Below are 26,869 nucleotides of genomic sequence, written 5' to 3' on the forward strand. Positions count from 1 at the left end.
GATCAAAGAATATAACTCCACAGAAATATTAATGTATGAATTTATCTATTTCTGTTCCCCTAAAAGCCTAACAAAAGATATTCATATGTGTGTGTCATTAACAAATATCCGTATGAAGTATATCAGGTGAACATTCCTAAAATAAAATTCATTGTGCTTATAACCAATGATGCCTATCAATTTCTATATTTTTATCTTAAATTGTAAGAATAATTAATTTTACCTCATACCAATAAAGAGTAATTTATAATAAAATCTTACCAATTCAGTTAAGAAGTCAAATTCTAAACTAATAAGTTACTTGATAGATGAATAAACAAATAACATAACAAGCCTATATCACTGTTAAACTTGTTCTTCAATTGTATAAGGGACTTCTTCCCATCGCTGAGTATGTTAATTCCCCTTTTATTCAAGCCAAGAGTAATATATATACATCCACTAACAAATTGATAATGCTAATGTTACGACCTCGTATGAATGAGTAGTAAGAGGAAAGATCATAAAAAACATTTGCGACAACGGTACAGAGTGCTCTTAAATATATTTGAGACTAAATGCATATATTATCATATATATTAAGAGACACACACAAACGGTCAAATATACAAGTACGTGTATGTCTATGACACAAATCATAGAGTGTAAGCATTTTATCAATCAGGGCACTCATTTTCAAGAACTTCAGAAGATTTCTTTTCATTTCTTTTCACAGTTCCTACAACATGAGGATAGTATTATTTTCTAAAAATGTTATCCTCTATTTTTAATAAATGGGTTTCAATATTATTCATGACCAAGCTTTTAAATTGTTTACTGTATTTATCTATTCTAGCATTTATCTTTAATAATTGAAATTCTGAATGTAATAAGGACCTTTCCAAATTGTGAAGTTGAACTCATCCCTTTGTAAATTTTACGGACGCCATCACCAGTTGGTTGACCGTTATGGAATAACCGTTTCACAAATGATATCGGATGTGTTCTTACGTCGTATTTACAATCCCCTTCCCTTTCATGAATTTGACCTACCGAATTAGATTATTTACCGGATTTTTTATCACATAAGCACCAAGACGGGTGACACATTTGGAGCAGAATCTGATTACCCTTCCGGAGCACCTGACATCGCACCAAGTTTTTGGTGGCGTTCGTGTTGTTTATTCACTAGTTTTCTATGTTGTGTCATGTGTACTATTTTTTAAACGCAAATTTAATACCACATACAGCTAACAAAAAACAATAGGCTTATTATCAGCAAATTGGACCAAATATTTTGGTCTATATAACTAATTAAGAACCGTTTTTTTTTTTTACATATTATGAATGTTAGGCTGTTAATATAGTCTTCTATAAAAGAATATTAATTCAAAATGTCGGCTAGATAATAAACATATGTATTGGTTTGGTTTAATGTTACTAAAATGACGTGAATTGAAGAGTGGATTTTTCTAATTAACTGCAATCCAACATTCTTGTATAAGAAACTATTATTATAATCTGCAACTTGGAGCATCTTGTAATGGTTTAAATTCTGATGTTGATTTTTATTTGCAAACTAGTTGTTGCTGTTGGCATTAAGTAGTTACTTCCCTTTCAAAACAAAATCGAAAAGGTTTCAATAGACGACACAATTTACACATGTAATGGATGATTGAAAGATCAAATTTAAAGCCAACAAGTTGTTTTTGTTGATATTTGTTTTTTTGGTATAAATAAATATAAGTAGGATCTTGATATTAAGAATTTAATATGGGGAATCGCTCTCACCCTATATGGCATTTACTACCTAATATATATAGTATTTTGTCAATATCACGACATGTAACGAATAACATATTGCATTTCTCATTCGGAATGTCAATTAAAATCTGTGTTTAAACCACGACCAAGATATAGTGTATTTTCTAATGTTAAACTAGTTCACTGCATGTAAGTTTAAATAGCCACATGCAACTTTTCGAAAATCAGTATATTGATACACAGACGTTTTCGGAAATTAAATATGCAATATCGAGAGGCCTTCAGTACAGGGATTTGATCATATTTTGGTTCGAAAAGTCGTGCTTGTATCATTTTGAACGATTTATTGAAATTTTGAAAAAATAATAAACAAAAAATAATTTAAGGTAAGCACATAAGACATTGAAAACAATATTGTATGTCAAACGAATATAGAAAATGTCGTTGTAAGCAATTGAAGTATGAAATATAAGACTGTGTGTCAATAAACTTTTTATGTTTATGATTACCATACTTGTTTTACGTCATTAACATGATTAAGGATAAATGTTTTTAAAGATCCTGTACAGAACATTATTAAAAACATTGAACCGAATAGTTTGAAAATTAACCTTAAAATGGTAAACATGACTTTTTATATTTTGAATAACTTAGTTAAAGTATATAAGCAAATATATAGAAGCCATAAATTCACCGTATTAGTAAAAAAGGAATTTAGACATGTTAGAGACATTAATGTATACGTTCGTAAATAACTTTCTGCAACAATACTTTCAAATTTACTCTCGTTAACACAACATTTTATATTTTTACTTTATCTAGCACCAAATTTGACAATCAATAAATGTTCAGTGATGTTCGATGTAAAATATTTAAAATCTTGAAATAATAGTAAATCAGCATGATGAGTATCGGCCAATTGTTTTTAAATTCGTTCAAAGTATCTTTGTTCTTTTTTTATGCCTTTTGTCAAATACAAAACATGGTTTTACAAGTACGTTCGACCATAGACGCGCAATATATGTTCTAGATGCGTTTATTTTACATAAGGATTGTGTCATACTAAAACAACACCAATTGTGAAGAAAGTTAAAATACACGTAATCTTAAGAAATCAAAATATAACATTTGTCGTTACTTTTGCGAATAATTATAGAAATATTATTGACTTAATATGAGTGAATATGCAGCATAGATATAACTCTATCACAAAAGAAATACGTACATAAAGAATAATAAAAAATTGGAAGAATAATCCACATATACATGGCCATACTATTAGAACTTCCAAACTTGTCTAGAACATATGTATGTATAAATAAAATGGCCTTGAATAGTTTACCTGACTTGGCACGCAATCATTATATAAACTGATATATTGTTTTATTACATTGGTCGCAATAACTTTCATTGATTTCCTAGTTAAATAAATTACATTGATTTCCAATTTAAATAAAAACCGATCATTTCACATGTGAATTAAACGTGGTTATTTCACTCTCTGACGTCATACAACAATAGGCGTTGTCAAGACGTCGATAACGTCGGATCAAATCAAATTGTAAATGCGTAGGAAAAACATTTAGTTCCTGTCATTTTCTACATTAATTTCATAAAAAGCCATCTGACAATGTAATAAAAAGTATAACTAATCGCCGTATGTGAATATCAAAAATAAGACAACTTGTGACCGAACACCACTATGGATAAAATTTGTGCTGCGCACTCGTTTAATCCATGCGTCGTTCGGTCATGCATTGTCTATATTTTTTTACATTCAAATACGGCTATTAGTTATACTATAAATATGCATACTTTCTCACATATTTAACATAATATGACTTTGATTTCACATTGACGGAAAAACCAGGTATATTGTAATGAATTGTACATTTTTAAATTTGATATCGTAACTTATTTCGCTGCATAACATGTTGAATGTTTTAACGGATTATATATTTATGTTGAGTATTCAAAAGCCTGAGAGTTTATCGAATCAATTTTTTATTTCCGATCATGTATTAGAATTTATTTTATCAACGGTTCTGTTGAAATATAATTTGAGTATCAGATAATTTTTTTAATCTAAATTTTGACTTTTTTTTTAAATATTCGAATGATTTTGATAAACAGATTTATTAAATGATTTCAAACATTAGCGCTCAATGATTCTTACTATACTTTGCAATTATCAATTATTTTACTAAACTGTTAACGTTTATGATATAAGTTATTTAAGAAAATCGTTTGAATAACGAATATTGCAATCCGTTAACCCAGAAGCGATTCAGTTCCTCCATGTTTTATATACGCAGTGGTTAACACTCCACAAAGACTGTGTATTCTTTTAGTCACTATTTTTTGTTACCATAAATGAGTATACCGCAAATACTGAACCCCGATGTAAAAAGGGTGAGTCCACAAAAACTAACAAAATCAATCTCTACCTATCAAAGGGAAAAAGCTGTCATATTCCTGACTCGGTACGAGCATTAAAAAAACAAATGATAACTAAACATGCTTGTATAGCTAGCATAACCTCTCACTTGTATTAGGAATTTGACAAATTGACAAAATTGGTGAGTAACTTAAACAGCCGTTATATGTTAATGTGTTTAAGCAGACACAATTGTGTAAGCAAATTTCACATCTGAATAAACAATTCAAATAAACATATACACACAAAATGATTATGATAAAGTCAAATATAATAAGTGTTTTTGGTGGTAGTACACATATTATATGCGTTTAGCACACGCACAAGTGTTAGAACAATATATAGACTATAAATACAAAAGTAAACAAATAAAAAAACTATAAAAAAATAAAATCCCATGCGTCCAAATTGATATTAAGAAATGCCCCGGAAACAGACATCTGAAACTTTTTTTCACATCCATTCTTTTATAGTTACATTCTTTACAAAGCACCAAAAGCTAACAAAACCTCTAAACGTACTTATCTAGAAAAGATAAGATTACGGTACTGTTGGCATGTCATTAAGGACGACATATATCGGTTTTAATATTAAATCACTCATAGGATTTTTGCATCGGAAAAAAGAACATATTAATTCTAAAACTAGATTTTGGCATGACACGGCTATGTTCTTCACAAATATTTTCTTATAGTATGATATTAAACCATTTACTGGCGCGATTGTGCTTAATTTTCATAGGATGAAGAAATAGTCTTTCAATCAGATTAATTGCGGTCTAATGATGATATATCAGTAACTCCTTGTAGTCATTTGTTAATTTGTTTATTATGTCAAAGTATTTCTAGTTTAGAACTATACAAAAAGATAATGGTAATCTATAATATAGCACCAACGGGATGCCAAATCTGTTAAACCTTTACAATAATATATTTTTAAACAACCTTGTTTGTACTATTTAAAAATCATTGCAATCTTATCTTTATATAAATATTGTAGGAAACTGTAATTTTCCAAAAAATATAAATATATGTATTGCGTAATTGCAAGACCCAAAGTGCAGGTTTAATAGTAAACTAATATTATCAGGAAATTGAATAGAGTATATTACTTACCTGGATAGAAAATCGGTTAAACCGTTACAATGATATATTTTTAAACAGCCTTTATTGGACTTTTCAAAAATGATTCATTACTAGCTATAGCTTAATATAAATATTGTAGAAATCGTAATTTTCTAAAAACAATATCCATATATATGCAAGACGAAAGTGCAGGTTAAAAAGAAAATGTCAATGACCAGGAATTGAATATTGTAATTGTAGACACCAACAATAGAAAATAAGGATTTTATATCCATATATCATAGAGAAAGTGTCTCTTTGTTTAAAAGATTACTACCTTTGTTTGAGTTCAATTACATGTATAAGAAATTGAAAATGTTATCAAAATTAAATTTGTTTTGTATCTTTAATTAAAAATATCAAAGTTAAACATTTTAGAAGGTTCGTTTTCAAATTTATTTATTTATTTAATAAGACAAAAGTTCTTACTTTTATAGTATTCATTGTATCGGTATGTTGATGTGTGTCCTTTATAATAATTAAATATCATTATAAACAATACTTGACTTTAAACAGTATTTATCTCAAGAATCTATATTGAATTCCTGTTAGAAAATTGAATAGAGTTTAGATCTGGACATCTTCCAATCTTGATACCAGGTTTAGTTTGTACCATATCTAACAAAAGAAAAACATATAATGTGTGTTAATAACACGACCAATTAGTACAGGTATATAATTAGTGTTTTAGATTTAAAACATTTTTTGGAAATTGTTTGTACCAATAATTTTTAAATATGTTACCTGTTGTACTAAATGACGTCCAAGTTAATGATTTTGCTGTCCCAGCATTTATATTCATTACAACAACTGGGGTTAAATAAAACTTGGTTTCTTGATTTTGCTATCCTGAAAAAATGAATTATTTATTGCGATCAATTTACCAAAGGAAATGAAATGATTTAGAAATAAAATGTTATGATATCAAATGTGTTTCAATTGGAAAAGGGGAAAGGGTAATTCACAGCGAGTTTCCAACGAAATAATATGTACCTGGTCGTAGAAGACAGATACATTAACGGTCAAAATATTATCTAATAGGTATTTGCAAATGTATATTTATTGAGTTGAGAATAGGATAACCGGACAGAGAGTAAAAAGACAAATTGTCACTGGACTGAACGTCACAAATTTAAAAGAAAAAAAATTAGAATTGTTTTATCACATCATTCAGACTGATTTCTTAGAAAATATGTGATTAAGCTTTGTAAACAAAGCAGTAGTGGACATATTTTAAACAGTGTCAAAAGTTCTGAAATCCTATCTTTTCTTTTGTTTTCTAAAATTGAGTACTGTAATAAAAAAATGTATTTCGTCCTCTTTATCTCTTATACGTTATTGAAATATTCTCTCTTGTACCAAAAGCTCCTAATAGGGTCAAATTTCTATTTCTAATTTAAGAGCATTCATTTTGAATTTTGTTAATAATTATCTTTGATTAAAATTTTCACACACAAGATAACTCTCAAATGTTCCTGTAAATACACTTTTAAATAAATTGTCTGTTTTCAATGTGTTTCCATGTGACTGTTTAACTCTATCATCAAATATATCATTACTCGTTGTACTCTAACTTGGCTTATAAAAAAAGAAAAGGTTTTACCTTATTCTGTAGAGTTAAAATGTGATTTAAATCAACATTTAAATATCCTGCGAAACTATCAATACAGTTTCTGATAGTAAAACAACATCATCTGCATACAGGAGACAATTCAAATCTGTGGTATTGGGTTTGATTGGTTGACAGTATCATCAAAAATAGTTTGGAGATCATTTATAAATAATTTAAACATATGAGGCTTAAGTTATCACTTTGACGAACACCAAATTTGAAAAAAAAAAGTTTGTTACAGTATCATTATTAACCTTAACGCATAGTTTTACTATAATTGTTTGTAATGCTAAAATAAAAAAGATCATTCTTTGCCATTTTTTCTAAGTGTTTTTTAAACCAACTTATTTTAATAACAGTAAAAACGGATTGTGATAATGGTAATGTTTCAGATAGCACGGTGTAATTAGATTTATGTATTTAATACTTGAAAATACAAACTATTACTTCTAAAAGTAAGGGATATATCACAAAATGCCATAATGGCTAAATATGTGGTCATTTTATTTACTCCTAAGGCATATTTACAAAATTTCAAATGTAGTTTTTCTGTAGTTGATTCTAAACATATAAGTATTCATCCCTTAAAGCTGCTAGTTTGTCGGACTGAAAAGCACCCCACATATCAATACCATATAACAAGGCTGGTTAAACAATATGATAAAAAATATGAAATAAGGATTTAAGTTTAAGAGGGTTTCGACTAAAACATGTTTTTTTTTTAATTTGAATGATGCTTGTAGACCCCGGTTTTACAAATCTTGTGTAGCATTTGTAAACTGCCATTTATAGTGAATATTAATCAAAAATATCTTTATTGTTTTTGCTCCAGTTTTGTCAAAAACAAGAGATTTAGTGTTTTTCTAAGATTTAGTTCTATATTCTACGTGTTTACAATAGCTAGCGAGTCTGTAAGCCTGTAGCAGTTTCTGGTGGAAAACAACATATTCTGCATACATGAGAAAATTCAAATCTGTTGTATTGAGTTTTACTGGTTAACAGTATCATCATGATCATAAAACTTATTTTGGAGGTCATTTATAAATAATTAAAAAATATAAGGGCTTAAGTGATCACCTAGACGAACACCAATTTTGAAGAAAAGGAGTTTGTTACTGTATCATTCTTAACATTTACACATAGTTCTGTGTTACTATACATGTTTGTAATTTATATGTTTCTGCTAAAGATTTTAAAACAAAATTGTGATCACTTGTTCGTTTTCCTGAACAGAGGTCAATTTGATATTTACATATTTAATCTCTTTTATCAAAAACATTTTAATAATCTAGAAATCAATAGCTTTGTATATGACTTACCCAAACAGCTGGGTAAAGGTATTCCTCTATCATTTGATTTTATTACCACTTTTAAAAATAAGGTACAGTACGGCCTTTTTGCTATAATTTTGGCTAAACTTCCAGGCAAGAGAACATTTCTAAATAGTTTCAAGAAACTTTAAAGTAAAACAGTTTTACTAGATTTTTACATTTTGTTTTAAATAAAATCAATATTTGATGATTTTTTGTTTTTTAAGAACAAATTGCTTCACATATTTCTTTATCAGTAATCTTATTATCCAGATATGGGACGATTTTTTTATCTTCTAATTCTTTCAAAGAGTCTTTTATATTTTGAAATAATTTTTATATTTGAGGACCGATCATTCAAAACTTTGAAATAATCCAACCAGTCATTTCAAAATACAACTTGATCTGGAGAACTTTTTGAGTTGTTTAAATTTGAGATGTCTCTTAGTAATAAGCTTTTCTATAATTGATTTCCTGTATTATCAGGCTTTTAATTTTCTAGCTTTTCTGCATAACTTTAATTGACTGAAGAAATCACCTCTCACTATTGGATCATTTCTATATTTATTAAATATCTTTTTTTTGTCATATACCTTTTTCCTTCAAATCGTTAATGAAGAATCAAACCACTGTTTTTATTTTGTATTTCTTTCCTATTTCTGGATATATAATTTTTTGACTGTTTATGAAATATCTTTATATATATATATCGGCTGTTTCACACATTATCAAATTTAATTTGTTTACCGTTTGATCAGTATCAAACTGATATTCTGTATTATTAAATGAAGTTATTTTGTTTTTATTAATCACTGTTGACAATGCAGTTTGATACAATGATGCAGAAACTTGGCTCAACATAGAACAATTTGGAGCTTCATTTAACTAGTTAACATCATTTTGTATTTACCTATTTACATGCATCATTAAGAAAGTTTGATAATGATCTGTCAAATTGACTAAAAACTTGTATACCTTAGAAATAGTACATTTCCTGATATTGATTCAATTATTTTTTTTTCCGATCATGAATAAGAATTAATTTTATCAAAGGTTCTGTTGAAATATAATTTGAGTATCAGATATTTTTTTTAATCTAAATTTTGTCTTTTTTTTTTTAAATATTCGATGGATTTTGACAAACATATTTATTAAATGATTTCAAACATTCGACGCTCAATGATTCTTACTATACTTTGCAATTATCAATTATTTTACCAAACTGTTAACGTTTATGATATAAGTTATTTAAGAAAATCGCTTGGATAACGAATATTGCAATCAGTTAACACAGAAGCGATTCAGTTCCTCCATGTTTTATATACGCAATGGTTTACACTCCACAATGACTTTGTATTCTTTTAGTCACTATTTTTTTGTTACCATGAATGAGTATACCGCAAATACTGAACCCCGATGTAAAAAGGGTGAGTCCACAAAAACTAACAAAATCAATCTCTACCTATCAAAGTGAAAAAGCTGTCATATTCCTGACTCGGTACGAGCATTAAAAAAACAAATGGTAACTAAACATGCTTGTATAGCTAGCATAACCTCTCACTTGTATGAGGAATTTGACAAATTGACAAAATTTGTGAGTAACTTAAACAGCCGTTATATGTTAATGTGTTTAAGCAGACACAATTGTGTAAGCAAATTTCAAATCTGACTAAACAATTCAAATAAACATATACACACAAAATTATTATGATAAAGTCAAAATAACAGTTGTTTTTGTGATAGAACACGTATTATATGCGTTTAGCAGACGCACAAGTGTTAGAACAATATATAGACTATACATACAAGAGTAAACAAATCGAAACAACTATAAAAAATAAAATCCCATGAGTCCAAATTGATATTACAAAATGCTCCTGAAACAGACATCTGAAACTTTTTTCACATCCATTCTTTTATAGTTACTAGTATATTCTTTACAAAGCAGCAAAAGCTAACCAAACCTCTAAACAGACTTATCCAGAAAAGATAAGATTACGGAAATGTTGGTATGTCATTTAGGACGACATATATTGGTTCTAATATTAATTCACTCATAGGGTTTTTGCATCGGGAAAAAAACATATTAATTAAGAAAGAAGCTACATTCTCGTTAGTTTTCCAAAGACTAGAAATCACATTCCCACACCCAAAAAAACGTCAGGTCACAAAACAAACTTTTAAAGTCGAACATAGATGTGAAAACTTATTCGAAAAATCACAAAGATGACCATATTAATTCTGTTATGTTATAAAATCTATCAAAAAACTTGTCAGTGTATATATAATCTTAATTTACTTTATTAAAATACAACTTATGTATTTTGACCCTGGAAATCCATAACCCTGGGAATCTTAAGGCTATTATGTTATCAATTAAATGCTACACAAATAAATAAAGGGCATATCCAGGGATGTTTTTAAAAAGTGAAAATGTCAAATAGAATAGATCGATGTAGAATGACACCCTTGATTTAAATATTGTATTCAGCAGATCAATTTGTAATATAAAGTTTCATCTATCAAAAAGGCTACCACAACATCATAAACATGTTAACGTCTTTTGTATGCGCGATGTAAACATGCATGACTACCTTTTTCGACAAACTTGTCTCCATGTCATTTGGTATAACACAAATAAGTTATTCAAAACGTGAGCTGTTCATAAGATGGTCACGTTATGAAAATAAATAGATCATATCGGCAAATGAATCACTTTTTTTAATAGTTTAAATATATTGCCTTTCATTTTTTCAATGTTGTAAAAAGAGAATAATACATGGCAAAATCCGTATCATATATTTTATCATCCCGAGACATCAATATAAGCCCAATGGCCTTTAGACTTACGTTTTATCATATTTTTCAACAGAAAAGTATTATAGTATATGAACTGTTAGCTGATCCATAGCACTGGGTGGCCTTCAGTTCTACTTTTGTCTTGTTTCAAAGGCCTGCTCAATTACTTATCCGAAGCACTTGGGTTACCTTATAATTTGCGTGCTGTTGTTTTAAAAATATTTTATTTATTACTGTATTTATTTGTTTGTTTTGAATTTTTTATAGTTGCATTTAGTGTGACAAAAAATATGGCAACTTGACGTTCATGACGTCACATACCAAACAATGACGTCATTCCAAAAATTGACCTATTTTAAAGAAAACAATTCTAAAGCAAAAGACAAACTGACTATGTAAAAAAAAAAAAGAGGGATGTGATAAAGGGAAGGAATGCGATAAAGGCTATGGGTGTGATACAGGGTATCAATAAAGGGTACGCATCAAAGTTTCGCGATATGGATTAAACAGCAGGCTATTTATCAAATATGCAAAACTACTGTATTTAATACGAAACATATGATAAATTTGATTATCATATACTTAGACTAAATAACATATGATTTTTACTGTATGATAATAGCATAAAACTAACGTAAATTTCATATTTTTCGAATTGGTGCTTAGCGGGATGATTTGCAAAGTTTATCACATGCTTCGAATGTTATCACATGCCTTTCCGTAACGTTATCGCATGGCATTCCGGTGATACTCGGCAAATTCCGAAAAATCCACCTCAATGCTACGTTTTCAGTGAAAAACATTACAAAGTAGTGTATAAAACAATTATTTGGACACTGGAAGGTATATCGTGAAAAAGAAAAAAAGAAAAAAAAAAGGAATAGAAAAACAAGCAAACAAACAAATTATAAAATAAATGCATTTTTAAAAGATTCAAACATGATTTAGAAAGTTACTTTAAAAAGTAAACAAAGACTTTTCCAAACAGTGTAACAGCTCATTGTGTATGTTTTTGCCGATTCGTCCATATTAAAATATTGTTCTTCTCTGTTGAGGCATATGATAGTAAGATTGCATATCGAATGTACTAGATTTGGGGTCCGACGTCATTGAACTTTTACACTCTTTGAACTTCTATCTGGGAACCACGTAAAAGGATCAACATATGAATATGTTATTTTTCTCCATTGTTGAAGCATATTATAAAAAGATCATAACATGTCATTTTTATATCGCATATATTATCAGCCCTCCGTCAATATCAGCCCTCGAGCCATGCGGCTCTTAAACTGATATTGAACCTAGGGCTGATAATACATGCGATATGAAAAATGCAATGTAATAATCTGATAACAATTGCTTATTGATGGTATCGATAAAATTATATCGAATAATATATTCCGAACATAGCATCTACTAAGTCTAATAAGGCGCCAAAACACACAGATTCTGATCAAATTATTACATGTTAAAACTACACAAGGATTTTGGTAATAAGTAAAAGAGTATATTACTGTCCTTGAGGAAAATCTGTCAAACCGTTACAATGATATATTTTAAAACAGCTTTTATTTTACTCTTTAGAAATATTTCATTGCTAGCTATAGCTTAATTTAATTTTGTAGAAACTGTAATTTTCCAAAATGATATATCAATATATACGCAGTACGAAATAAACTCATCATAGATACCAGGACTAAATTTAGTATTTACGCCAGACGCGCGTTTCGTCTACAAAAGACATATCAGTGACGCTCGAATCCACAAAAGTTTAAAATGCCAAATAAGGTACGAAGTTGAAGAGCATTGAGAACCAAAATTCCTAAAAGTTGTGCCAAATACAGCTAAACTAAAGTTAATCAAAAGATTGTCCTGTTCTGAAGAATATTAAATCATATCGGCAAATAAATCACATTTTTTATTATAGTTTAAATATTTTGACTTGCATTTTTTCAATGTTGTAAATTTGAAGTATTGTTTGTTGATAAAATTATATCGAATTTGTATTGAGAACATAGCATCTAATAGGTCTAATTAGGGATTATAGTAATGTATTTAGGATGACGCCCAAACACCCATCTTCTGATCAAATAAGGTCAACGTATTTCATGTTTAAAACAACACAAGGATTTTGGTAATTAGTAATAGAGTATATTACTTACCTGAATGGAAAGTCGGTTAAACCATTGAATTGATATATTTTTAGACAGCCTTTATCGCATTTTTTCAAAAATGATTCATTGCAAGCTATAGCTAAGTTTAAATATTGTAGAAATTGTAATTTTCAAAAAATATAAGAGAGAAAGTGAAGGTTTAAAAGTAAATATAATTCAATATATATGTTTAAAAGTAAAGAGGACAGCAGTATACCGCTGTTCAAAACTCATAAATCCATGGACAAAAAAACAAAATCGGGATAACATACTAAAACCGAGGGAAACGCATTGAATATTAGAGGAGAACAACGACAAAACACTAAAATGTAACACACACAGACACGGATCGAGCATCAGACAAAATCCCACGAGAATAATAAATGTAACATCCAACCAAATACACGAATTTGGGATATACAAGTAACGTGACACGTCTTATCGCAATATAAATTTACACTAAAAAATAAGAGAAAATAAACGACTTAACGTTAAAATGTAATACACACAGAGAAACAAACTATAATATAACAATAGCCATATTCTTGACTTGATACAGGACATTTTTAATGGAAAAAAATGGTGGGTTGAACCTCGTTTTGTGGCATGCCAAACCTCGTGCTTTTATGGCCATGAGAAATATAACATTAAAATGACAACACAACACTACTGGACTACAATATAAATATATTGAAGAACACAATTGACAAAGAATCACACGAACAACAGCCAACAAGAGGCAACAAGTTCAACATTTTAATATGCCAGGAGTGCATTATGTCCACACAAGTCCTACTAGTGACGCCCAGATACAAGAGTTTGAAAGCCGAAACAAGTACAAAGGACCAAAAGATAAAAAGAGATGTCCAAAAACGGCAAGGGTTTTCAGTTAGTTACCAGAACATCCCTTCTATTTAGAATAATTTATACTTTTGCAAACAGTAAATTATTTTAATTGACTATACAGATGTACATAAAAAAAACTTAAGCATTAACTAATTACAGGAAATAGTTACCTGGGGTCTGTTGTTCAACTTGTCGTTAGCACTAACACTGCGTTAAATTTGCCTAATCATGTGATTAAATTTAATCGAGTGATTAGTTTGTTGTTCAACTTGTGATTAACTTTAATCACTTGATTAAATTGTAATTAAACTAAAACACCTATAATTGCTGCGTTAAATATTAATCACCTCATTAAATTCAAAATGGTGGATGTTGTACAATGGAATTTAGGACCTTTGCCTAGAAAAGAAAGAGTTTTTAGGGGCCAAGACCCTCTACAAATGAATTTTTCTGATGAGCATTTACGCCAAAGATTTAGGTTTGGAAGGGAAAGCATAGAGTTCATTTCAGACTTGCTTAGAGATGACCTACAAAGTGCAACTGCAAGGTGCACAGCACTGAGTGTTGAGGAGCAGGTTATGATGTCTCTTCGTTTTTTTGCCAGTGGTTCACATCTTCACGTTATAGGTGACACTATGGGCCATGACAAAACTACTGTGTCCCGGGTGTTAACTAAATTTACTGATGCATTAATTGCAAAGAGGGACCAGTTCATCAAATGGCCATGTACGCCGGATAAGTTGAGTGAAGCTAAAAATGGTTTCTTTGAAAAAGCAGGCTTCCCCAATGTTATTGGCTGTGTAGATGGAACACATGTACGAATTCAAGCACCCGCAGATGATGAACCAATCTTTGTTAATCGCAAAGGCTTTCACAGTGTGAATGTGCAAGGGATTTGTGACCATAATTGTAAGTATTTAAAGGAATTGAACTGCGTTCCGTCTATCTTCATCAGTGAACTTTGTCTTGTTTGAACACATCAGGTACTTCACTTTTCTATTTATAGGAGTCATTTATGTAGTCAAGATCGTTTAAAGCCCCCCTCGTCGTTTCTTGTTATCAGTTAAAAGCGAGGTAACTCTAACTTGCTTTATGGCTAACAGCGATCGGAGCAGATTCGTTTTTTTTCTTAAGGACTGGTCATTTTCTTTCAATTTGGGTTCGGGGATTGGATGGGAGGAAACAGTGGAATTATTCTGGGTTTTTTTCATGACCAATGAGGGCAAATAAATTCTAGACCCCCTTTTAAAGACACTAAAATAAGTATAAGATTTTACTTGGTAACAAGTACCTGCCAATTACTCTACCAGTTAAACATATACCAAAATAACGTAACATAGTAAACTATGTTCAATGATTTCTTTAACCAACTACAGAGAAATGATAATCAAGCCAGTTTCTCTAATTCTTCTAGTTACCAATGACCCATAGGCGGATTTGGGGGGGGGGGGGGGGGCGGGGTTGCACCCCTTTCATGGAAAAAAATGGTTGATTATATAGGGAATCATTAAAGCATGACTTGAGCGGGCCCACCCCTTACGTCAGTCAGCGCCGCCTCCCTTAATGACTATAGTCTAAGTGTTCATTTTCATGTGTAAACGTGTGGCCAAGTTTTGCAATGTTGCATGTCCACCGATATCCAGACATGGTGCGAGACAATATTTTTGGAATATCTTCTTCTTCTTCTTTAGGTTTCCAGTGATCCTTCAATTATTGAAGATTATTCGCCGGGCGTCGACTATAAAATTTATAATTTACACTAATTTAGCAATAAAAAATCAAAAATAACAAAATAAAAAAAATCAACATAACGTATGTACATTTGAAATATATGATGCTACTGGACACAGAACATGCAGTCAGAAATGCCGGTCGTTTCTGTATGCTTAATTGAGCCTGATGAACTTGATATCAAAGAATACAAAACTCGCATTTTTTTGTAAAGATGAAATAAGATAGTTGACATGGTTTAAATTAAAGTAAGACCACCAATTTCCCGGTATCAAATCATCTACAAAACAACATCAATGAATTGCCATACAATTATTCACAGTAACAATGATATGACCTTTTACATTGAAGGGTTAAACTTGCATCAAGTCGTGTTCAGACCCTTCAATACAAAATAAAGGAATATGGAGTGAAAGTGCACAGGGCCTTATCTCACACAAAGTCACTACATAGAAAAACACCAATAATCAATGGTCAAATTTTTAATTCCTGTTCTTCGTCTTGATAGTTGCTGGAGGCCTTCAACATGCATAAACAGAATCACTTAAATACCGTAAAGCAATGTTAAGATGGTCCTTAGTGTCGACTTAGAAGTACTTGTACTTACATTATAAAACTGCATTGTCACTATATGTACATCTAGTCATAAAAACATCACCAAAGTCTACGAACATGACAAGAACAGACATACAGATTCAGTTTTACTGATTATGAAATTTATCTGTACGATGTTTGCTTTATCCTACATACCGGACTACTTTTAATGTTGTCTCCGTAAAATCTAAAAGTCTAAAATTACAATGAATCTATGTTTTTGTTTTGAGACACGAATATTCTTAAAATATAGGTAAAAGTTAATTGCATTTCAGTGCAAGAAAGAGTCAGAGAAACGCTCATACTGCATGATTTTGCGTATTTTTCACAGAGTTTCTGGGGGTCTTGAGTGGCTCCCTGACCCCTCGCCAAAAATATATTTGCCTCACTATTACTAAAGTAAAAGAACCTAGTTACGGCTCTGACTAAGTCCATATATTAGAATACTCGTAGTTGCTGAAAGCTATATAAAAAAAAAAAGAAGATGTGGTATGACTGCAAATGAGACAATCATTATCAACGAGAGACCGAAATGACACAAAAAAATAAAAACTATATAGGTCACCGTAGCAGTACAACTAGACGTAGCCAGTTACTTATACATCCCAACAACAAAAAGACTCCAAGTACAATTATGAGAGTACTCGCAGTTACCGACATCTTGTTCAAAGCCACTATCAATTAATTATAAAAAAAAACTTGCATCTAAGAATAAATTTCCAAGTCCCCCTTTCTTCTGTTCAAATGATTCATACAAAAAAAGAAGATGTGGTATGATGGCCATTTGCAAATGAGACAACTCTCCACAAGTAACCAAACTTTGAAGACTTGTCCAGATCTGGCCGCTATATTTTTCAAAAATAATTTTTGATATCAATTGATGAATATGAAATTTCGGAGATGTGGTACAGTTGCCATTGAGGCAAGAACATATATATCAATGAATCGACAGGACAAATTGTGAAAGAAAAATCAAATCAAATCATAAGAATATAATAAGTACTTATTTGGATCAAAAACCATCAAGAATGGTCTATGAATTGTTGTTTAGATATATAATAAGTACATTTATATCATTCATATTTCAAATTTTAGGTCTCTTTACAAATGTAAGTGCAAACTGGCCAGGGTCATGTCATGACGCCCATGTATTTAAAACATCTGCAGTTGGAATTCATCTGCAGAATCAGTATACCAGTATCGAGCAAGGTGCTGTATTAGGAGACAGTGGTTACCCATGTCGTCCATTTCTGCTAACACCATTTAGGCAACCAATAGAACAGAAAGAACAAAACTTTAATAAAGCTCATATATCAACAAGATGCACAATTGAGAGAACATTTGGAATTTGGAAACAAAGGTTTCGACTTCTAAAAACTGGTGTAAGCATAACGAACAAATACTATTCATATAAGTTATCATTTCAATTAAGTATAGAGGAAATGAATACATGTTTTGCAAATTAATAACATGGATGGAGATTCAACCAGCAAAATTTAGAAAGCTTCTTTTATTGAATTTACTCTTTATAAGCAACTCCAAAAATTTTCACGTCATTATTTATATGACTGTTTGTTTGCTTAAAGTACGATAAGCAAACATTTCCTAGATATTTAGGTATTCTAATTCTGTGTCGTGTGTCTCCCTTGTTGTCCTCATACCTTCTTATTTCTATAAAACATGCATATTCATCTCAATTATTTACGAAAGTATATCAGGAATACTTCTTGTTTTATTATTGCAAAGTATATAAGAATGTTCTTTTGTTTGTTTCAGGGTTAATTCTACCATCCCATAAACTCTTGTCATCCAGGTTTTTTTTTATGTTAAGCAAACGTTCTGTTCTTTCCTCCGTTGATAGATGTACCATCATGGAGTGGATTATAGTGTTAAGAAGTATATTTACCAAGTTGTATTTTCACATATTGAATGGAAGGATTGTGAGGTTTTGGCTACCAAATTCAAGAACTTTAAATCACTACAAAAAAAATGCTCAAAACGCATGTACAATTTTTGCCTTTTGGGGTTATTCTTAGAGGTTCTCATTTGAGTCATTCCTATCTCTGTGCTAACAGTTTGAAATAAGAAAACATGACATTTAGACATTAGACCGTTGGTTTTCCCGTTTGAATGGTTTTACAATAGTAATTTTGGGGCCCTTTATAGCTTGTTGTTCGGTGTGAGCCAAGACTCCGTGTTGAAGGCCGTACTTTAACCTATAATGGTTTACTTTTTAAATTGTTATTTGGATGGAGAGTTGTCTCATTGGCACTCACACCACATCTTCCTATATCTATATATGAGCAAAGGATTGGGTTTAAAATTATACGGATTAGAATCACTTTCGAGGAGTCAAAGGCATGTAAATACTGGGCAGATGACCTATACGTTTCACATATCATTAAGTATATAAGAACCATGAGCTTCTTGATGAATGTTCCACATTCTGTTGAATTCATGAGACTACAATTTTTAAGAAAGGTTTCAAACCATTCAATTTCCATGTCTCTATTCTAAAACTTAACATGTTTTAATTACAGATTAGAATGAGACCAGACCGAGCATGTAAATTTATTGTAGCGTGTGCGATTCTACACAATATAGCCATGATGCTGAAAGAACCGATTATAGCTAATGATGATATTCCAGAGGAACAACCAATGATACAACCATACATTGGACAACAAGATGGTCGAGGAATAAGGAACCACTATGCAACAAATTTTTTCTTATAATAAAAAAATTAGTTGAGAATAAATTTCATACAAATTTTGTTTTAAACTTTCCTTATCATGATACTAGTAATCACCATTCAGTTGTACATACATATACTGTAAATTCTGAAATTATTGAATGTATTTATTAAGGGGGACAGTCATTGTCCTTTCTGGAAATCTTTTATGTGATAAACATGTTTTTAAAGTACACAGAACAGTAACAATTAAAAAATAACAACATTAAAACAAAAAGCGTTTTTTTAAGAATCTTCAAAACAAGATGACATGGCGGCAAGGTATGCAACCTGAGAACCAGTAAGTGTTGGTGAAATGTTATCATCTTCATTCAATTTTCTGAGCAGTTGTATTTGAAGAGCAACCTTTTGTGACTGTTTTTTCTCCTTTTCTGTCTGCTCTTTTACTAGCCGGCACTGTTCTGAGTAAAGTTCCATCTGCTCTTTACACACTTTGACCTGCATTTGGAAAACATCTTCTTGTGTCACACGTCTTCTTTTCTTAATATTATTAACACTGTGAACAGATATATTTTCTGCTGTCGACTCACTCCTTGCAGTTACAGGTCTACTGGCCGGTAGCTCAACATTAGTATTTAAAGGCAGGATGTTCGTTACCAATATCCGTGGAGACAAAGGTACTCTTGTAGGTGTTACAGCATTCACATCTGGTTGTTCAACAATAGCATTTTCAATCTCAGCATCGTCGTCAGATTCCTCATTTGCTGAAAATATAAATGAGTTGTACATTTTGTCCCCAGAATGTTATATAAAAAAGTTAGCATTTATAAAAAAAAACATTCATTTTCATGAAAGATTGATTTTTCCAATAGATATAATCATTTTTTTTCTCACTGAAATAAGAAACAAACTGAGAATTGTTATTTGGATGGAGAGTTGTCTCATTGGCACCAAATCCTTGTTGGCACTCACACCACATCTTCCTATATCTATGCTGAGACTACTATATGTGTTATAGTAGTCTCAGATCTATGCAATTGTTTTTTTTCTAACTTTTTTCAATGTCATTGTTTTTTCAATCTCAGTTTGTTTTTCGAATGTCCACTTTTAAAGGAAATGATGTTTACTCCTATTAACAGACTTAAACTGTTTTGGCATTGGGTACGATTTGACTGAGGTACGAGTTGTCGTAAACCCAGTATAACCGACTGGTTGCCTCACGTTCGCAGAATTTAGTTACAAGGCAAAGACACATGGTTGAGGTTTTTGTTAAATAATTAGATGAAGATAGAAAAGTTCACGCTGAATGAATAAATGAATAAATGGTAAATTTTCATGAGCAGTATCTTATGTCAATGTGGTATATTTCCCTCCGTAGTTAATTTGAAAAACGTATCTGAACTGATATACGTCATTGCCGTGGCAGAGACATATTTAGGTCAACTTCCATCAATCATTCCGATTTTTGTTTCATTGATTCGTTAATGTATAGCCTATATAGATGATCAAAATGTGGATAGTAAAGGTTAACATTTTTACTGAGCTGTTTTATTTTTGTGTGCATTCTTTCCAGCACACACATGTCATTAGCGCTGTAGTACATATCTATTATTAGATGCTATTTTTAGCAACGTATCAAAGGGAAATTCCCAGAAAGGGAGAGCAGACGATAGTCGGAGAAAGTCGGTATCATAAATTTTTTACGAGGAAATGTAAACTTAAAAAGATATCAGAGGTTGCTTTGAATATAATAAATAAAATAGGAACACAAATATACCTGCAGGATAGCATTCAAAGCTTGCAGTTTCAATTCCTCCATGAATACCGGAAAAACTTGTTGTATCCTGCAGCATGTTTACAACCCTTTCTACACTTGAGGATGGTTTCTTTGGGGCTGGGCCTCCACCAGTTTTGTTGATTTCCCTCCTATGGTCTGTGAATACTGACTTGGCTTTTACTGTTAAGTTTCTCCACTTGTCCCTCACCTCCTTCCGAGTCCTGTTGGCAACACCAAGAGCATTAATTTTGTTGGTGATGTTATTCCATACTCTGTTTTTTTCAAGGTTTGTGGTACTGGTGCTATGTTTTTCTTTTATAACAGCATAATTTTTTTCCACCTCTGTTTGCAATCAGCAGTTGGCAGGAAGTTTAGGTGCTTGCTCAAGTGCATTTAGGGCAAATTTGCATTATGGGAGTTAATCTTAGCTTAATCAAGTGATTAAAAGTTAATGCAGTGATTAGTTAATGCAATGATTAAAATATACTCAGCAACAGATTTTAATCATTGCGTTAGCTAATCAAATGATTAAGTATTTAACGATGCGTTAGAGTAAATCATTTGATTAGCTTAACGACAAGTCGAACAACAGACCCCAGGTTTATAATTTAGTACGCCAGACGCACGTTTCTTCTACATTAAACTCATCAGTGACGCTCATAGCAAAATAGTTATAACCCAAACATCTTCCAATCCAAATACCGGGCTTAGTTTGCACGAATATCTTACAAAAGACAAACTAATATAATTTATGTTAATTACACGACCAATTAGTACGGCTACAATTAAAGTTTTAATTTTTTTTTTAAAATTGAAATTATTTGTACCAATAATTTTATAATATGTTACCTGTTGTCCCGGTATTTCCATTCTTTACAACAATTAGGGTTAAATAAAACTTGGTTTCTTGAATTTGCCATCTGATAAAATTCCTTACTGATTGCTATCAATTTACCAAATAGAAATAAAAATGATTTAGATTTAGGTTGACAATAATTTTGCGCCTACAAATGTGCAGAAAAGGTTTTATCTAAAACTTTAACAAATTGTTCTTGATAAAGTATTAAATTGATTGCTAGATAAAAAAAAGTTGTTCACAGTATTCTTATGCATACTAATCACCGCGGATTTAAAAAAATATGTTTTTCAAATGAACATAATCAACGATTTCATCGATTTTTTAGTATGTATAATCATAATTTATACTAATGAAAATGCATCTTTCGAAAAAAGAACACCATACTCTCATTTATCCATAACATAGGTTCGATTTACCTTGAAACGGTTTCATCTTCTTATACTTTCATATTTATATACAGAAAGTTCAAATTCACTAGAAGGAGCATTTTTTAATTCATTAAATATTTTCTTCATGAGAAATTCAACCCTGTACCAAGTTACGAATATGAAAGAGGGACGAAAGATACCAAAGGGACAGTCAAACTCACAAATGTAAAACAAACTGACAACGCCATGGCATAAAAATGAAAAAGACAAAAAGACAACCAATAGTACACATGACAAAACATAGAAAACTAAGGAATAAACAACACGCACCCCACCAAATACTAGGGGTGATATCAGGTGCTCCGGAAGGTTAAGCAGATCCTGCTGCACATGTGGCACACGTCGTGTTGCTTATGTGATAACAAATCCGGTAAATAGTCTAATTCGGTTGGTCACATTCATGAAAGGGAAGGGATTGTAGTTATGACGTAAGGAACATATCCGATATCATTTGTGAAACAGTTATTCCATAAACGGTCAACCAACTCATGATGGCGTCCGTAAAATTTACGAAGGGATGATTTCAACTGCACCAATTTGAACTCTCGGTTAAATAGCTTCCTTCTCAGCAGCAACCCTCTATCAAGAAAATCATGATAGGAAATACAAGCACGGGAATATCGTATCAATCGGGAGATATAAACCCCGTATGCTGGAAAAAAGTAAAATCACAAAAATACTGAACGTAGAGGAAAATCAATTTGGAAAGTTTAAAATCACATGGCAAAATCAAAAAACAAAACGCATCAAAAACAAATGGACAAGAACTGTCATATTCCTGACTTGGTACAGGCATTTTCAAATGTAGAAAATGGTGGATTAAACCTGGTTCTATAGAGCTAACCCTCTCTTTTTAATAACAGTCTCATCAAATTCCGCTACAATGTTGATACTTAGATATGGAAAGTTTACAATTGGAAAGCTGAAATCATCTCTTTTGTCGTAAAGTTTTGTTTTCATCCGACCTTCATTGTCAGTTTCTAGATGAGAGTGAAGATATGAAGCCGACTTAACTGTATCTGTAGTCTGATTTATCTCTAGTTCGATGGGATAGATGCGTTCCACATAGTCACCACATTTTGAATTGTTTAGTGAAAGAAAATCATCAATATAGCGGAAAGAAGAATTAAAGGATATTGCTAACTTCTTATCTTTCTTCCTAAGAAGTTCCTGCCTGAAGTTAGCCTCATAATAATAAAATAACAAATTGGCAAGTAGAGGCGCACAGTTAGTTCCCTTTGGAATGCCGACAGTCTGTTGAAAAACACATCCTCCGAACGTAACAAATATTTTGTCAATCAAGAAATCAAGCATCTTGATAATGTCAGTTACAGAGAATTTTTTGTTTTAATCAGAGTGATTCTTAACAAAGTAGAAGTTATTCCTCCCTAAGACAAGATACTCGTATAATACGTTGGCCATTCTTTTTTATAAAGCAAAGTAATACAAACTCTTTCTATTTGTCTTTAAGTTTGGAATGTGGAATTCTTGTGTACAGAGTAGAAAAGACAAATGTGTTAATACTGTTACAAGATGAAAGAGAGTTAGAACTGTGTGAGGTCATTATTTTCCTTGATAAAAATGCAGTCTATAATTTACTTCAAAATTTTATTCGTCTTATACTTTTTTGTTGCTATATTTTAAAGTTCAATCGATGATAGGTGTAAAAGAAACCTTCATTGTCCGCGTTTTAATTTTAAAAAACAAATTACGTGAAGTTCTGTTAATTTATCGCTACAATAAAGAAATATTACCATATATTATGTGAGATGATTTTTTCTGAATATATGTCTGTACCAAGTCAGGAATATGACAGTTCTTGTCCATTCGTTTTTTATGCGTTTTGTTATTTGATTTCGTCATGTGATTATGGACTTTTCTAATTGATTTTCCTCTGAGTTCAGTATTTTTGTGGTTTTACTTTTTAGTATAGACTTTCATCAATGAAAAGCCAGATTTAACATATTCGTGTGTTAGATTCAAAAAATCTTATTGAGTCACACTGAATAGGTTGGTTGTTTGTTGGTTGCTTTGCTTAATGTCCTGTGGCAAATATTTCATGCATGCTCAGGACGTAAAAAGCTGAAAAGGAAACCATACTGTGACCTACATGTATTTATATTCGTCTTTGTGTCAGTTCTTAACTGGTTTTTAATTTATGTATACTGTTACTCTATCAAATGATCAACTAATAAGGTAATCTTATATTCTATTGAATAACATTACTATAACTCAGAAAAGGGTCGGGTGCGGAGGGTATATAAATATATCCTGATTATCTGTTAATAAAGTGTATTGCTATTCAAAAGACAATCTTTCTGAATTTTTCATTCGATTCAATTAAAATTGTTAAAAAATAACCACTATTCCGCGATAGAAATGACATTACAAATAGAAAAAAAACATACCCCTCCCTCGTTTCCATAAACTAACTGGTACAATAAATTACTTACAATGTGTCTTGTATTTGTTATACAGTAACACCGTTATCGGATGGTAACAATACATTTGCGTCTTACTTCATGCAGTTACAGTAATAATTTGATTGTGGATGGATAATTTTTTTTTTAAAGTTTTTCAGTCTCTAGATTAATTAGTGAGTTTAATTTCACATTCCAAATAAGCCGTAGGGCGTATTAAAACCTTAACGCATTAGAAAGGAATATCCCACTGTACGGAAAAATAGGATACTAAATTTTGCAAATCTTTATAAGAAATAATATTCTGTTGACGGTATATAAGTCAGATAATGCATATTTTTAGGTTTTTCTTGTCGTAGAACACACCGAGGGGTGTCAGGATTGATGAAATGAAAGACCGACCGTACTATAACATAATTATTTGTTTTATAATCTCTAACTTTTTTCTCCTTTTTTTCAAAAACAAACCCCTTTGAAAAAACAAATATTTAAACTCTATCAATTTATGATTTCGTGTAATGAAATTGTGACATGAACCTTTTACAAAGCCATATTCGGAAAATTGTTAACAAAAACTAAACCAATTTTGTCGTCCCTTTGTATACAACGGAAAACAAATCAATTTCTATAATATCAATTACCTGTTTTTCAATTTCAATGTTTAAGTATAGAAGTACGTTTAAAGCGTTCCATGTAAGTATTCTACATATACTTATATAACATTTACCCATAGCCTAATATATCGCGTAAACTACAATGTAATCTCTGAAGCCAATGCCAAATATGCTTTGTTTTAAATGTTTTGAGTAATTCCCATTATCTAATTTGCCTTGACTAACAGAGTACAAAATTCGCGACATACAGCATAATTATTTGTTCAAAATCATATATACTGAGAACGCAGGTATATGCATGTAATAAAGAATTGATCATGCTTAACAAATTATGCAATTTATCCTTCCGTGATGTGAATATGGATAAAGTGAAATATAGAATTTAATTTTATTCTTTTTCAATAATAACCATAAAGGAAAACAACAAATATTAGATTTGATTCTTATAATCTTAAAAAGAAAGTATATAGCAATGAAGTTAATTTGATAGTGTTCAATGGTCAACTTAGCAAGAGATTTCTGATTTAACGCAACTCCATTCAGTCTTGAAATATCACGAAGATGTGAATTACTACCACAAATAATGTCCAGCTTGTTATTAGAGGAGAGTCACGTTTCATCAGTGTCTGTGCCTCTTCAATGTCCCCAGTTTCTAAATATCCTACGTACACAAAATGAAATCGGGATTGCAATTACCACATGAATGACAACACTGCTGATTATTTTTGCAAATGTCTCTCTGAAAAATAATTCATTTCTGATCAAAAAATTTTTAATCATCGATATAATGTCTAATAACCTTTTTGAATACAAAAAAAAACGATTTAGAAATATATTTTGTACAAGGCAGTAAAAGAATATTACAATTACCATGCTAACGATAAACTATCTAATTATAATATAGATATAAAAAAAAAAGTATCGTCTGTTAAATTTGTTTATATTTACCTCTCAGTAAAATCGTTAAATGTTTAACTAGTAAGCAAAACTTTCATATAACCTGGCTTTCTGTTAGATTAATATATAATTGAAATAGATGTAGAATTATCTTAAAATCCTAGTAGATATGATAAAGTTATACAACTTGTTTAAAAGTCACTATCGGAATTTTGTCTGAACTGAACATTCTCTCTTTTTTTACATTTGATTAATTCGTATCGCGTTAAAAGCATAAACATATAAACCATATGTGTGTTGTCAGTTTATAGTATTGACTATATATTCATAGTTTCAAGGCAAAAACTTACACAGAATCATCTTCACAGGTCTCGTGTCTTTTACCCATGGAATACGTATCATAACAATATTTAGCTTCAGTTTGGATAACTATAAAGAAATAGATAAAATACTGAATGTTATTTGAATTCAAATATATCAACAAAAAGGTCATGAAGATATTTGCAGTTCTTATATCTGCAAATTTTATTTCAGGTATTTGGTCTCAATTCTAACAACTAGAGGCTCTAAAGAGCCCGTGTCGCTCACCTTGGTCTCTTTGAATATTAAACAAAGGAAGCAGATGGATTCATGACAAAATGATGTTTTTGTGATGGTGATGTGTTTGTACATCTTACTTAAATAAACATTATTTCTGCTTACAATTATCTCTATCTATAATGAACTTGGACTTGTAGTTTCAGTGGAAAATGTGAGTAAATGGTTATCAAAGGTACCAGGATTATAATTTAGTTCGCCGGACGCGCGTTTCGTCTACATACGACTCATCAGTG

At 30.9% G+C, this 26,869-nt stretch overlaps 2 protein-coding genes and 1 long non-coding RNA gene across 3 annotated transcripts; 1 reads left to right on the top strand and 2 right to left on the bottom strand.

Annotated features, from left to right (window-relative positions):
* Positions 1-14,386: 14,386 nt before the first annotated feature.
* On the top strand, positions 14,387-19,478 carry LOC134700946 (putative nuclease HARBI1). The gene is made up of 3 exons (XM_063562092.1): positions 14,387-14,937; positions 17,302-17,731; positions 18,890-19,478. Exons 1-3 carry the CDS (start codon positions 14,387-14,389, stop codon positions 19,082-19,084), a joined length of 1,176 nt encoding a protein of 391 aa, XP_063418162.1. The 3' UTR covers positions 19,085-19,478.
* On the bottom strand, positions 19,327-21,738 carry LOC134700947 (uncharacterized). The gene is made up of 3 exons (XM_063562093.1): positions 21,668-21,738; positions 20,819-21,039; positions 19,327-19,805 (listed from the first exon to the last, which is right to left on the bottom strand). Exons 1-3 carry the CDS (start codon positions 21,736-21,738, stop codon positions 19,327-19,329), a joined length of 771 nt encoding a protein of 256 aa, XP_063418163.1.
* A 3,831-nt stretch (positions 21,739-25,569) lies between these two features.
* LOC134701015 (uncharacterized) lies at positions 25,570-26,498 on the bottom strand. Its single transcript, XR_010104012.1, has 2 exons — positions 26,387-26,498; positions 25,570-25,878 (listed from the first exon to the last, which is right to left on the bottom strand). It is a non-coding gene; the product is annotated as an uncharacterized LOC134701015 (long non-coding RNA).
* Positions 26,499-26,869: the final 371 nt, after the last annotated feature.

The sequence above is a fragment of the Mytilus trossulus genome, unplaced genomic scaffold (genome assembly GCF_036588685.1).
Source record: "Mytilus trossulus isolate FHL-02 unplaced genomic scaffold, PNRI_Mtr1.1.1.hap1 h1tg000210l__unscaffolded, whole genome shotgun sequence".
Taxonomy (NCBI): Eukaryota; Metazoa; Mollusca; class Bivalvia; order Mytilida; family Mytilidae; genus Mytilus; species Mytilus trossulus.

Coding starts and splice junctions, on each gene's coding strand:
- LOC134700946 (XM_063562092.1), top strand. CDS start 14,387: ATGGTGGATGTTGTACAATGGAATTTAGGACCTTTGCCTAGAAAAGAA. Junction 14,938..17,301: donor ATTTGTGACCATAATTGTAA/GTATTTAAAGGA, acceptor ATGAATCGACAG/GACAAATTGTGAAAGAAAAA. Junction 17,732..18,889: donor TTCGACTTCTAAAAACTGGT/GTAAGCATAACG, acceptor TTTTAATTACAG/ATTAGAATGAGACCAGACCG.
- LOC134700947 (XM_063562093.1), bottom strand. CDS start 21,738: ATGGCAAATTCAAGAAACCAAGTTTTATTTAACCCTAATTGTTGTAAA. Junction 21,040..21,667: donor TGGAAATACCGGGACAACAG/GTAACATATTAT, acceptor TGTTGCCAACAG/GACTCGGAAGGAGGTGAGGG. Junction 19,806..20,818: donor CTTTGAATGCTATCCTGCAG/GTATATTTGTGT, acceptor TTATATTTTCAG/CAAATGAGGAATCTGACGAC.